The sequence below is a fragment of the Pseudopodoces humilis genome, chromosome 7, assembly GCF_049639895.1.
Source record: "Pseudopodoces humilis isolate 2021_Gansu_Grassland_sample_001 chromosome 7, ASM4963989v1, whole genome shotgun sequence".
NCBI classification, from domain to species: Eukaryota; Metazoa; Chordata; class Aves; order Passeriformes; family Paridae; genus Pseudopodoces; species Pseudopodoces humilis.
Genome location: NC_142206.1, coordinates 5756334 through 5770640, shown reverse-complemented (window position 1 = coordinate 5770640; position 14307 = coordinate 5756334). Strand labels below are relative to the sequence as shown.

At 41.5% G+C, this 14307-nt stretch overlaps 1 protein-coding gene across 5 annotated transcripts in view; it reads left to right on the top strand.

Moving 5' to 3' along the window:
• Positions 1-5565: 5565 nt before the first annotated feature.
• The window catches only part of AMPD3 (adenosine monophosphate deaminase 3), a 33635-nt gene continuing 24893 nt past the window's right edge, over positions 5566-14307 (top strand). For 3 of the 5 annotated variants that reach the window (XR_001331883.2, XM_014257904.2, XM_088057396.1), the window contains exons 1-4: positions 6235-6339; positions 9046-9271; positions 11703-11898; positions 12413-12578. Coding sequence is in view for 4 of the 5 variants with exons in the window: in XM_014257904.2 (XP_014113379.1) it covers positions 6318-6339; positions 9046-9271; positions 11703-11898; positions 12413-12578 (610 nt within the window). In the remaining variant the exon portion in view is untranslated. Of the gene's footprint in view, positions 5685-6194; positions 6340-9045; positions 9272-11702; positions 11899-12412; positions 12579-14307 lie in introns of those variants that run through there. The other 2 variants (XM_088057397.1, XM_014257905.2) reach the window with 2 other exon arrangements.

Here is a 14307-nt window from a genome sequence, read left to right as displayed (position 1 = left end):
TCTTTACATAACCCCGGCCCCGGAGCGGAGCGCCCGGCACTGCCCGCCCCGCCACTAACGAAACGCGCTGCCTCTGCCTAAAGGAAAAGAAATAAAAAAGATGGGAAGCGTCACGGACTGCAGATTCCCATAGCTGATAGTTTAGGTGGGCTTTATGGGAAGAAGACAGGAGGTTTTGAAGTAGTTTTTTATATAGAATCATGGAAGCAGCAAGTTTGGAAGAGACCTTCAGGATCATCCAGTCTCCCCATCAAGCCGGCCCCTGTAACTCGTAAGCCACAAAGCCACATCCCCCAGATCCAGGTTCAGACACACCTTGAACACCTCCAGGGATGGTGATTCCACCACCTCCCTGGGCAGCCCATTCCAACATCTGACCACCCAAACAGTGAAAACACAAATATAACACAGGCCTGGCAGGCTGGATAAAAATAATAAAACAATTCCCACTCCCAGTGAAAGTTTAAGTTTCTACAGGAATATAAGAAAATTCTTGGTTGGATTTCTTGCCAACTCTGCCTGCTTAGCGCTAGGCAAGGAACAGAGAGGGTTTATTCGGGCTGTAAATGGTCACGAGGAATCCCCAAGTACAAATGAACTCCTGCGTTGGAAGTTGCAGAATTTCACTAACACTTGTGAAAGGAGGCACTTGGAAAATGCACTTGTAAAACAAAGAGAAGATGGGGGATAATTTGGGGACAGGGAAAGCTGCAGTTCAGCAACACCTAGCCTGGAGTTTATTTAAGGATAAAAGTTCAACAACACCTAGCCCAGGGTTTATTTGAGGATACGTGACCTTTGTGTAAAGTCATGTCTAAACCACATCTTGCATTTCCCAGTTCCTGGGCAGTTACATGCTCCATCTGTATCCCACTGATACCTGCTATTTGGGAAGGAAACTTCCGATGTGAGGGCCAAAGAATCCAGATGCAAACCCTTATCACAAATGATTACAGAAAACTTAATGGCCAATAATAATATAAAAGCAGAACTGAGTAGCACTTAACTAGTCACATTTCCCTACAAACATAATATGTAAACTAATTCTAAACATACAGGTTAGATTTCAGTACTGATTTTTGCAGAAATCACCTAATTAAATTATTTTTATTTTAGGGGTCTCCAAAATAGACCACAGAGTTCTCCTCTGTGAGCTATAATTACACTGTTTTATTATTTGTCATGCACTGGCAGTGTCTAATTTATTAGACTATTGCTGGCTGAATATTTTATTTCATGTGCATTCTGAGCAAATAAAATTCCTCTTAAAATAAAGCTGAATAAAAGGTCATTGTACATCAGAGTTGTGTTTAAAAACTATGTCTACTACATTGCATGTAACAGATTTGAAATATTACTTTCAGAAAATTCTGTTTTATGAATCAGATTTAAGGTCATTCAGCTACACATACAGGATGTCTGATACATTCAGATCTCTCCTTCTATGAACAGTTCCATAATTTCAGATAAATTATGTATAAAGTCAGAGAGAGACTTTCTTCCATCTGGGGTAACTACTTGGAAAGTCCAAGCTAAGTAGGTTGAACACAGACTGGTTTTAAACCAGCATTTTACATGGCTGTTGTGCCAAAGGCTGTTTGCAGATGCCAGCAAAGAATTCGCCAAGTGGTTGGAAAGAAATCTTTCCAAATATCCTCATGATGACTTACGATTCCAAACACACCAAAGAGTCCCATCTTGCTTGTAAACCTTTCTTGTGCAACAAAGTATTACAGTATGTTCTATTTATAATCTCATGGAAAACTTCTTTTATGTTGCTTCAGATCCAATTATTAGGACTGTACAGGTACTTTCCCAGTTTATTTTTAAAGCAGTGGCTGAACAGTCACATGCTTTTGCAATTTCTATGGTTCTCACTTCCACTTCTGGTTTTAAACAAACTGGTTTATATTTGCATACTCTATATATTTTATCTTATAAATAATTATACTTACAGGACAATTATACTCACAGGTATCCTTTCAGAAGGGAGAGTGTCATTTGGCCAGAACCCCCACAGGAACTGGATTCCACACCTAGGATTCTCAGTTCTAATGTCACTACAAATAATTAAAAAAACATTTTGCATTCTATATAAGCGTAATAGTATCTTGTATGTACATATTCCAACTACTCAAGATGGAGTTTATGGAAAAGTCTGGTTTAATCAAAGTTTCTCCTCTTAGCTCTCATCTCACATTCCACCTTCTGGAATGGCCTTGAACAATCTCCAAAACACAGGGAATTAGTTGTTTTTATTTAGAGTAGGAGAAAAACTTCTAGATTTACAAATTCCTCCTTAACTCAATACTGAGAAAGACCAAATCATCGGTACCAAGAGTTCTCAGCTGCTCTAATTCAATTACAGGACTGAATACTCATATGACCAATTAATTTCTGCAGGCTTTTTGAAAAGCAGTGGCTAAGAAATATGAGGCTTTTCGATTTGTTGACTTTATAAAACTGACACATATGATTTGCTTTGTATCATTCAATCATTCAATGGAGCAATTTTCTCCCTTTTTGAATTATTACAATTTCCTATATTATTTTGTTTAAAAAAGGAATCATTCTTTCTTTACACTGAAGAGTGTGTGATAACACGATTAAACTGCATTTCACATTTGGTACAAACCTCCCCTCTGGCTTTTGGAGATAATTTCATTTAACTGTGAGGGTTTTTTTTCTGTTGGAATATCAGTAAGTCTTCAGTAAGTAAATGCATGTGTGCCAAGCATATAATTAACTGAACTGACTGAAGATCAGAAAAGCAAGTACTAGGTCTAGTGTCACTTGGGTGCCACTAATGGGTACATTAAGATTGAAATATTTCATTTCATCCATTAGTTGTTTTGTTGTTATCAATACCACAGGCAGTTGTATGAATCTATTTACAAAATGAATTCAAACTCCATTAGCTTTTAAGGCACTGCTCAAATGAAAGCAGTCTCTTACAACAGCTGAAACAATTACAAGTGAAAATGAGAGACCATTTTGATGAGCATGCATTCCAGCAGTAATCATCTCCCAGACAAGATTTGTCTGTTTCTAAAAATAATTGTTAATAATACAGATGTAGATTTAGGGGAGGTTTATTATTTTGTTCCATTCCTCTGTAAATGTTGACATTTAAAACTTTTACTGCATTTCCTCTTGTTAAAATAGACTGCAAAAGAGAAAATACCATGTGCACTGAAATAATCATGAGTGTATTACTGTCACCAAAAGAGTAGTCTCTAAAGTAAGACTAGAAGTAATAGAAGAAGACATAACAGAAATACACATTAAATATATATATATATATAAATAAATGTGATCAGCTGTAACTTGGTAAAAAGGAGTGGATAACTTTTTATTGTATAGTGAGATTTAAAAAATTAAAATAAATACATTTATACAGATTGTAAAATTTACCTGAGGGAACCAGTGCTTGCTGCACAACAGAAGTGAACTAACACCCAGGTGGCTTCAGAAAGAACTGACATTTTACAATGGGAATCCCAACATTTAGAACAACTCTGGAGACACTTGCACTACTTTCAGCATGTAGTGTGTAAAAGTACAACCTACCTACAAACAGGGCTGGCAGACAGGCTCCTCATGGGGCAGACAAGGTGTTGACTGGCACCACTGAGGTGGTCTAAGGTTTAGTGGTTTATGTTTTGTAGGTGCCAATGGAAGAGTACAACAACATCTGTGTTGAAAATATGCTGTTTTGCTGTCAGCTCAGTGTTACTGCCATTCCCCAAGGATGCATGTGAATTGTTCATTAGGAGAGCAGAGAGAGGACAAAAAACTAAACCCACCAGTCAAATGTATGCTCTTAGATAACTGACCATAGTAACAGCTTCTGCAAAATGTGAGAGGACTTGAAGCATTTTCTTGTTAATTTATTCCCGTTACCCTACCCTTACAATCCACCCTGCTTTATTGCAGATCTTGCAATAGTATTTTCTTAACGCTTCAAGTACTGTAGATGCATTTACTCATCTATGATCTCAGTTTCCTTTTGAAGTTTTCCAATTTGTTACAAAAGGCAAGCTCATTTAAATACTCACATCGCCTACAACAAGTGCCCTGTGTCCTATACACTTAGGGATTTGTGCTTCAGTGGTTGTAGAAGCCTTTTCTTTGCTAAGGCACCCTTAAGGTCTCATTTCTGTGTGAATTCTCTGGCTTTGTTAATACGTGAGCTCACACTGCAAAGTTCTCTCTTCACTCTTCGCTGGAGCTGCCCGTTTGTGCGTAAGAAAGCTGAGAAACACAGTTATCTTCCAAACCGTTATTTTTTCACTGCGGTTGGCACAAAGTCAGCACGAGAGGGAAGTCTGCCAAGCTCTTGCATCCCACAGAAGAGATTAAATGGAGTGCAGAGGCAAGACTGATGTGCCAAGCTGAGGAAAGAAAACCAAAAGGCCATGGGATACCTGAATTCAGCAAGCAGGGCACAATTGTGATTTGATGGACACCAAGCTTGAACTTCCAGCCAAACTGCCGTGATAGCAGACAAGTTTGAGCAAGTTCAGGCAGGTGGCTGGGAGAAAGGAAGAGAGCAGCACTAACAGATCAGCAGTCGAGGGGTGTATTGAATGGCCAGCAGCAACAGGTATGCTTTACTCACATATCAAATGGGCAGGGCAGCTGTGAGTCAGAGGTACAGACACTTACAGTACGTGGTTTTCTGGGTGGCAGATACTTTGTCAGGGTGTTGCCAGCAGCAGCTGATGAAGACATTCAGAGTTACTGTGGGAAAAGCACATACACACAGCATAAGTCCCTTTCCCAGGCTGAGAAACAATGCAGGAAAATGAGAAACTATTTTTGGAGTATTAATATTGTTTATAAATATTTTTTTTTTTATTTTGGCTGACTCATTTCCAAATGCCTTGGATTGCTATTGTCTCATACAACAGCTGTGGCCGTAATTCTTAGCCTTTTTTATGACCACATGAGGATGAATGTGCTGACACTTGTCTAAGAGTCAAAATATCCGCTCTTCTTTGCAACTCAGACTTGGGATGGAAAACTTTTCACTTCATTTCTTCACTAGCTGTGTGAAGTAAAGGAGTTTCCGAAGGCTTAATCACCTGATGTTTACTTGTAGAGCATTTCTATGCCTGCCAAGCTGGTGGGACACCTGATCCCTCTTATTTTGGGACAGCTACCTTTAACTCTGCTCATCTTTTTACACCAACTACCTTCACTCACTGCATTCCTAGTGCTTCCCTGCATCGTAAAGATACTTTTATATCTAAATGTCTTCATTAGTCTCCAAATACTGTGATGCAAACTCACAAAAAATGTCCCTAGAACCTTCAGCTTCAGGGCCCAGAATCTCTCAAAATAAGGTCAAATTATTTTACATGTGAATATCCTCATTCCTGCTGAGTCACGCTGGGTTTGAGCTTCAGTTATTTGCCTTGGCCTGTTTACCCGGAAAATTTCTTGGGGTTTTGTTTGTTTATTTTTTTAATGTAGACGAGCACCTGGACGGCGACTGCTGAAGGGCAGACGCTGTTGAAAACCCTTCTGACAGGGACACATCGCCAGCACACCTACCGGCTGTCATTCTGCACTGACCTCCCGACTTTCTGGTCTCGAACCCAAGTTTTCTACGTTAAAGCCCTTTTCGAGGAGTTTTGAACCAGGCGCTCGGGAAGGCGGCACCGCTGAGGCGAATCCAGGTGGGGCTGGGCTCCCTCCCCGCCTTCCTTCCCTCCCTGCCTGCCTGCCTGCCGCGCCGGCCCGGGGCCATGTGACAGCACGACTTCTGCCTTCCAGGCCGAAGGGGAAGGGGAAGGGGCTACATTTCCTCGCTGCTCCGGCTGCCGCTGAGGCCGCGGCCCCGCGGGGGAGGCGCCGCCCGCGCCCCGCCACAGGTGCAGCCGCGCCCGCAGCGCCGCGGCCCCGGGGCGGCAGCGCCGGCCCTCAGAGAGGTACGGACAGGGCGCCCCGCCCGCTGCTGGCTCCCCGCGCCGGGGCGGGCCCGGCCGGGGCAGGACAGGCCAGCGCAGCCCCCCCTCCCTGAGGGCTGCGCCCCCCGCCCGCCGCGGAGCCGCCCCGGCCGCGATGCAGCCGCCCCGGGGGCCGGCCGGCGGGGGCCGGGGGGCGACGAGCGGGGTCCGCCGCCCGCGGGCCATAAAGGGCCGGGCAGGGGCGGCGCGGCACTGCGGTACCGGGCGGCCGGCGGGGGGATGCGGCAGGGGGGGGCGGCGGCAGCCGGGGGGACCGGCCCCTCCCCACGCCCCCCCCGCCTCCTCCGCCGGCGGCCCCGGGCAGCGTCTCTCCGGCCGGCGGCGGCCCGGCCCTGCCCCGGCATGGCTCTCCCCGGGGCGCTCGGTAAGTGCCGCGCCGGGCCGGCCCGGGGCGCTGGCGGTGACCTTGGGCCGGAGCCGTGCGGGGCTCCTGCGGCGGCAGCGCCCGCGGGCCCGGCCCCACCTGCTCGCGGCGCTGGGATGCGGCGCTGCCCACCGGGCATCCGCGGGGCTCGGCGCGGCTCTGGCTTTCACGGCATGTGCTCTGTATAGATTCAAGACCGTTAAATGCCTGATCGATAACTGCTTTTTAAGTAATCATTCAATCTATTATTATTTTTTTTATTTTATTTTAAGTGCAGCATGTTTCAAGAGAAATAGCTTCCTTTTCTTCTGCAAAGGTGCAGACCTAAAGAGCAGCCAACCTTTCTATTAGATCGAGATATTTAGGAAAAGAGCTTTTACTGGGTGACATTCATATCCTTCCCCATCCCGTTAAAATGTCTAGTTGTTGCTCACCTTGGGCAAAGGACAGCAGTTCAATCGAATGGTACTGGATACAAGAGCCTCTTCCAATTTGGGATGGCTCACACGAGTACTGCGTGAGGTGCCTCATCACTATTTTAGGTTTATTAGGCACATTTTGGTGCCATGAGCTAGCAGTGATGTGGGTGAACATACATTTCAAACTGTTCTGTGCCTTAGTGTCTCATGCTTGAGTGGAGAATGTGAGCTTGGGTTCTGTAAGAAAGAGAAAAACTTTGGTGTCAGTTAAGGATTGTACTTCTATCTATACTTTCTGTCTCTTCACTATCTTATTGTAAGGATTTAAAATACAGCATGGTTTCTCATGCAGCGTGTTTCTTACTGCATTTCTGTTTCTGATCACAGTTCTCTAGGAGAAAGTTAATTTAAACTAGGAAAAAAATCAGCAGAAAAAAATATTATTATTTCACATTGTACTAGTATTGTTAGCACTCTTACTGTAGTTGAGTAAGAATAAAGGGAGTTTTTCTCTGGCTGAAGTGGCCCAAAAGGCCCTTGCTGCTGGCAGCTGCACATGTGGCAGGCTCTGCTGCTGACAACTGTGTTCATTGAGGTCAGGAGATAGACTCCCATGGTTTCCTTGGGGGGTGAAATTGAGAAACCAAACCTAAGTTTGGATGCTACTAAGACATGGTAGTGCATTGTCTCTGAATTATTCAGCTAAACATGTATGTCTTTTTAAATTTTTTACAAGTTATGCTTGATTTTATGAAGACTTAATTCTAATTGTAAAACAAATACTCTCCAGGCTGAAAACAGCACAGTCAGGTCCACAGCTCTTTAAAACCAGAGATGCTGTTCTATTGGGATGTGAAGGGGTTCTTATACAGTAAGAATGCGAAGTAATGTAGGGGAACACTAAATTGCCACATAATGGTCCAATTTAAGTCTCCTCACCTTTTCATACTATGTTTGCTTTTAGAATGAAAACAAAACTGTTCTCAGAGCAACTGTGAAAACAGTTTGACAGGTGGACATTAATTAGAGTCTTTTAGGCTGAAAACAACAGGATCAGGTATCAAAAGGATCACATATCAACATGTGAAACCTGCAGCATGCCTACAGAAAAAATGTAATGGGGGCCCTGATAAGTTGTGCCTGGAGAGATAAAAAACAGCCATGCTCCATGCTGACTTCCAGGCTATGTCGTTATTTAAATGAATGCCATCTCACCAAATACCTTTGCATTTTTCTGACCAAAAAGGATTCTCAAATGCCAGTTTTGGACTTGGACTTCACATTCTGGCAGTGCTTGGATCCATTTGCTGTGACATGTTTGCAGCTATTTTTAACTTATGTAATAAGAATTTAATCTTATTTGTTATAAACTCCATCATACTGAAGGCATTCAGAAAGCTTCATAGTACACAACAAATAATGCTGGTCAGTAGCTTATCAGCCCTGTGCTTTTTCCCTCTGGAATGCTTCCAGTTATGCTAAAATGTTTGTTCTGGATTGTATGAAAATGGAATAAAAGTAAAGCCAGGAAACTACAGAAGAAACAATAAAGACAGCATTTTGGTAGTGATGCCAGAACAAAACAGAAATATTTTGTGATGAAAGGCTAGCCGCTTAAAAATTTAAAACAGAAAATGTATTATTTTTGAAAAGTAATATTTAAATGCCAAGTAGAAATGGAAGTCCATAACATATCTGCTTCCCACATGCATTCAAAAATGTGATATGAATCACTACAAATGGAAAAAAAGTGTCACTGAGTTAACTGTACTACCTTTGCTCCTGTTGTGCAGCTATTTCACCTCCCAGCAGTTCTGTGACTTTCTGATTTGTGCAAAGGATGGGGTGAGGTGGAAATGTGCAAGCTTCTTTTCTAACTTGCCTGTTGGTTTGAAGTCACTGAGCAAGGAAGTAGGCAAGCAACTGAGTGAATGTGATTTCCAGGTTCAGTGCAAGGACACACAGCTGAGTATCCATTGTGTCACAAATAATTGTCTGTCTGACTATGCAAGTAAGTGGAATCTCCTACTAAATCTCTACATAAATTCCTTAGGAATTTTTATGGGTATACCAAGAGGTTCCTGATGCACAAATTAGCATGGCTCCAAAAGTAGAGCTGCTCTTGTGTACTGCACGCTAGTTTAAATTCTGCGGAGCTGTTCTACTTTCTTCTGCCTTTGCTCCAAGCTCTGAATTTTGATAGGCATACCATGGAAAAACCCCAAATCTCTTGCACATCTTCACTCATCCTGTAGCTCTAACTTTTATCAACTGTGTTCCTTATCAGGCGAGATGCCCCGACAGTTTCCCAAGCTGAACATTTCGGAGGTGGATGAGCACGTGCGGCTCCTGGCAGAGAAGGTGTTTGCCAAAGTTCTGCGAGAAGAAGACAGCAAAGATGCGTTGTCACTCTTCACCGTGCCTGAAGACTGCCCTATTGGGCAGAAGGAGGCCAAGGAGAGGGAGCTGCAGAAGGAGCTGGCAGAACAGCAGTCTGTGGAAACAGCTAAAAGGTTCGTTCTGTAGTTGCTTTCTTAGTGGAAAATGGTTTTTGAAATGAGTTTGAGTTAATATTGAAATACCTGGCAAACAGCGTTCTGTCTCTTAGTACTTCAGGAGAAAGGTCAGCAGCAGGTACCAGGGCCACCCCTGTGGTGTCCTTCTGTCCTGTGCAGGAGGTATGGGGATGGGCCCCAGGGAGCTTGGACTGGTCAGGTAGTCTCAGCTGTGTTCCCAGCAATAGCACAGATATTGCTTATGCAAATTTAATAAACAGCATAGCTGGGTAGAAATTAACAGAACCCCAAGACTCTTTAATGTAAGAAGAGCCAGAAAAAGAAACACCCCCCTCTCCTTTTCTAGTTTCATTAAGAGAAACAGAAAAATTTAACACAGAAAATTACTTTGGCATGATACTTCCTTTAGTCTCTGCAAAAATAGATGAAAGCAATGAATTTATAGTTAAGATCAAGGGGTAAGGTGAAAAGTGGTATTGGCATAATGAGGTTATTTGTAGGTTTCCTTCATCACAGAGATAGAATCTAACCTCTGTCAGCCATAAAAGTGCACAGTAAAAAAAATAAATTGCATTCTACCTTTGGTTTACCCATGGCTGTAATGAAGGCAAACTTGCTTTGGTTTGTGGTTTTCTTTCATTGTTTTTTTTTGTAAGAGAGGCAGCCTTCTCCTGATGTCAGGCTGTTCCAGTGTCTTGCCTTCACAGGACTGCTGGGCTGTTTCTGGAGTCACATGAGCTCAGCAGCAGCCTGACACCAAATGGGTTGGACGTGTACAGACTCTTCAAAAAGCAGCCAGACAAGAAAGCCTTTGAAAGTGATAGCTACACACATGTACCTGGTTAGCTGCAGACAGGCAGTTGGGAAACACTTGGAATCATGTTTCTGGAACAGAAGGGAGAAGAGTCAATTTAGTTAAATTAAGGTATGACTCACTGATGATACAAGCTGAGACTTTGGGTTTGGAATTGTGCAAGTGAGTTTCCCAGTTGGCATATTCATAGACATAAACAGGCACAGAAGGGAAAACCAGATGTTTCCAGCCAAACAAATGTTTGGTATATATTTCCTCCTGAACCAGTGTTTCACTTTTAATTTGGAAAATTTGTCTCACAAAAACAAATACAGGTTTTGTACATGTTTGACTGCAGGAAGGGGTATTAGAGGTATTTTGTTTACATGTGGGAACAGAACAAGTGTTCATCCCTGTCCTGCAGGACTGAAGTGTACTTCAGGGACAGTGACACAAATACAGCTTGTGCTCTTTTCAGTTGATCAAACACTGCCTTTCAAGATGATGCTGATTTCCAAGGTGGCTGCAAGTACTTTAGAAGATGAAATTTGGGTGTTAATTGTACCAGCACTGCACGTTCTTATTCTTAAGAATACCACAGAATTAATACACAGCTTTCAGAGAATGTTCCAGTGCTCCTTTTTATTTTTTTAATCATTTTTACTAACACTTTAAAAGTAGGGACTATTTCCTCAGTGCAAAAGAAATTGATATCACAGGTAGCTTATAACATAGTATTTATATACTATATGAATATTTAAAATACATTTAAGCACATTTGAACTGAGTAAGGAAAATGAATTCCATCTTCAGAGATATTCCAAAGCTCCACTTGAGGTATTACAATTACTTCACTGGAAAACACTGCATTGTTTTTTAGCTGGTTTATCTGAGGTATACATCTATCACAGCTTTGATGAGAAAAGGCAACGTTTTTAAATTTGAGTTCCACCTGAAGGAAGGAATGGACTTGTGTATCAAGGCCATGCTGTGATATCACTCTGATAACTGACATCAGCCTTCTGCTCAAGTCTCATCAAACACTGCCTAAGGAATAACTAGGTGCTCCTCCTTTTCCTTACAGGTTGAACTGAATGACTGTATGTGAAATTCTGTTGCCTAGTCTTGTCTGACAACTAGATGAGTTTTAGGTCTTGAAGGTTTTGGGAAGAATGAGAAGTGTGTGTAACAGCATGGTAATTTACAACAATTTCTGTATGTAACATTGACTTGTTTCTATCTGATCCTTCACGAATTCTGATGCTGTCAGTCTGTAATAATCCACCCTTACTAAAGTGAGCACAGTGATCAGTTTTTCCTTCTGCACAGCGACTCGCTGAAACTGAAGTTGTGAGAAGTGAAACAAAAACCTTAGGGCATCTTAGAGTGATTGTAAATAAATCATGGCTTATTGGACTCGTGTACAGGGTAAGTGCAATTGTATGTAGTGTAGATCATATGAAATGTCAGTACAGAAAAGCCAAAAGCACAATTACTTTCTGACCAGCATTTTTTTATGAGAGATTTAATTTCTAAAATTTCCTAGGGGGTGATTTCTTTGTTGTAATCAGTTTTCCAGTGTATTTAGTGTTTTATACCATGGCTTATTTTATGTTTTATACCATGAATTTGTAGGAAGAAAAGTTTCAAGATGATTAGATCCCAGTCTTTGTCATTACAAATTCCACCTCAGGAATGGAAAGCACCACCAGCCAATCCAATCCTGTCTCCTGCAACGCCAGTTCTTCCAAGTGCTTTTGTGCCAGTCCAAGTGCCATATGATGTACCAGAGTTTCAGAGAGTTTCAATTAGTGGGGACTACTGTGCAGGGGTAAGAAACTATTGTTTTCCCACTTTTTGTATCTAGGGGGTGTAAAAAAGGTCCCATATATGCACATGAAGTGTTAAATGCCAATATGGGTGTTAATTGTACCAGCACTGCACGTTCTTATTCTTAAGAATACCACAGAAGTAATACACAGCTTTCAGAGAATGTTCCGGTATGTTCTCTGCAACAAACTCTAAATTGCTTTGTGAATACAGTGATTTGTTAAACAGTTAGAAGTCAAGGTCAGGTTGTTATATATACTATTTATTAGCTAAAAACATCATCAGATGTTCAATAAACAGGCAATATATGTTAAGATAAAAATATTTGTGTGTTTTTTATATTGTGTTTGGATTCTGCTTCTGTCACTGGCTTCCTGACTCCTTGGTTAAGATCCTTATGGTAAAGCCCCACACACTTCTATTTCTGGAAATTCAGTCTCCTTGTTACTGGTGTGGATTTGGTTTGTTGCTAGAACTGCTATTTTTTCCAGTATTTATCCAGGTTTTCCTTCCAGGTTACAGTTGATGACTATGAACAAGCTGCCAAGAGCCTGGTGAAGGCTCTTCTTATCCGAGAGAAGTACTCGCGTCTTGCTTACCATCGCTTCCCGAGAACAACATCTCAGTACCTGTGCAGCATGCGGGATCAAAAATGGAAGGTTGAAGATGAGGTGTACCCAGGTGAATGTCCTTTTGAAAATATTCCATTACATTCTTAAAAACTTAAACATTATTTTAAAATACAGAATTAAACCCATGCGGTACTGTAGTAAAGGGAAGTTGTATTTTCGTGATGATCTCTTCTGACTGTCTTTGTAATTTATTCTGTTATTGAGTGGGGAATCACTGACAGGCCTAAGTTATAAATCCTGCATCTAATTTGGAGCTTTGCAGCTGTCAAAACCTAAAAACCAAGTCTAGGCTCTCATTGATTACTTTATTTCCTAAGCAAATGGGACATAAAGTAGCATACTTGTGCTCCCCCCAGGAAAAAGCTGTATGGCTGTGGTTTAAAGTGAAGTCATTTCCCCTCATCTTGGCATAGGGAACTAAAAGGAGTGATGAGCTCATCTACATCATAAATTGAAGCCTGATACAGACATGCCAGTTAGCAAGCCCTGAGTCAGGAATTTCACAGGCAGGCCACACTTGCCAGGTCAAGACTGGAAGCTGCAAAGTCATATTTGTTGGGCATTCTGCCTGGGTAAATAAACTGATCTCTCAACAAGGCTTATTAGGTTGAACATATTCCCCCACTATGTGTGTCACAAATTATTTTTGTCTCTTAGGTGGGTTGTGTCTTGAAGGCTCTGCTTGTGCATTAAACTGTTTGCACTGTTCATTTCTGGATTGGGCTGTGAGGAGCAACCTTTGGTCTGTACAGATGGGCCACTATAGATGTGTCCATGTTGCTGACAACCTATTTTCAGCCTTGATGTGACATTTTAAATCAATTACCCTCTGGCTTAGTAGTTGAAAGAGGGTGACTAAATATGTTTTCAAGTGTTTGTTTTCCAAGAAGAGTGTAAAGAGGACATTATACTGAATATTCAAGACAGGGAAGATATTTTGGAACAGCTGCCAGGGAGATATCTGCAAGCTATTATTAGGTTAATAAAGTTCTTACAGTTATGATTTTAAACTTACGACACAAAAAATGAAATCTTGTTACACAATGTCTGAATTAGCACAAGTTTGATCTAGATAGTTATGAATATTAGAGATAAGGATGATATCAGTTTATAACATACATTCAGGTGCTCTAGGTGAATAAAAGGACTGGTAATTACTTTTCTGTCATGGCTTAACTGAACAGGTAAAAGAAGAAATCTCTGATAAGACTGAACCAAAAAATGAAGTTCAGCTGACAAATGTAGTCAGGACACTTTGTGCTGGTTGCATTAATGAGATATTGTGAAAGAAGTGATGGCTGTTCATAGCAGGAGTGACAATGTTTGAGCGTTCACATGAGCTAAATCTCCTAGATGTGTGTTTGATTACTTGATTATTAGGAAAAACTTCATAACTTTTTAAAGGCTTTACAAAACTGTACTGAACAAATCCCATCTGTGCTTCTGGTACTTTTTGATTTTGTTCATGATTAGAAAGCCAAGGGATAAACTGGATTTGTGTTGTATTATCTTCGGCTTCTGTGCTTCTTGCTTCTATTAAAAAAAAAAAAAAGTTAAAATAATATTTTATTAAAAAAACCTCAAACCAGACCATCACCACAGAAAACCATACATAAACAAACCATCCCTCACAAACTAAAAAACTCCAATCAAAACACAACAAAACCAACTAATTCTATAAATTAATTTAGTTCTTAAATATGAACTTTCAAAATTACTACGAGTCAGAAGGTGAAAAGAAAATAATGAAGGTGGGTATGAAGTCAACAACTATTTTA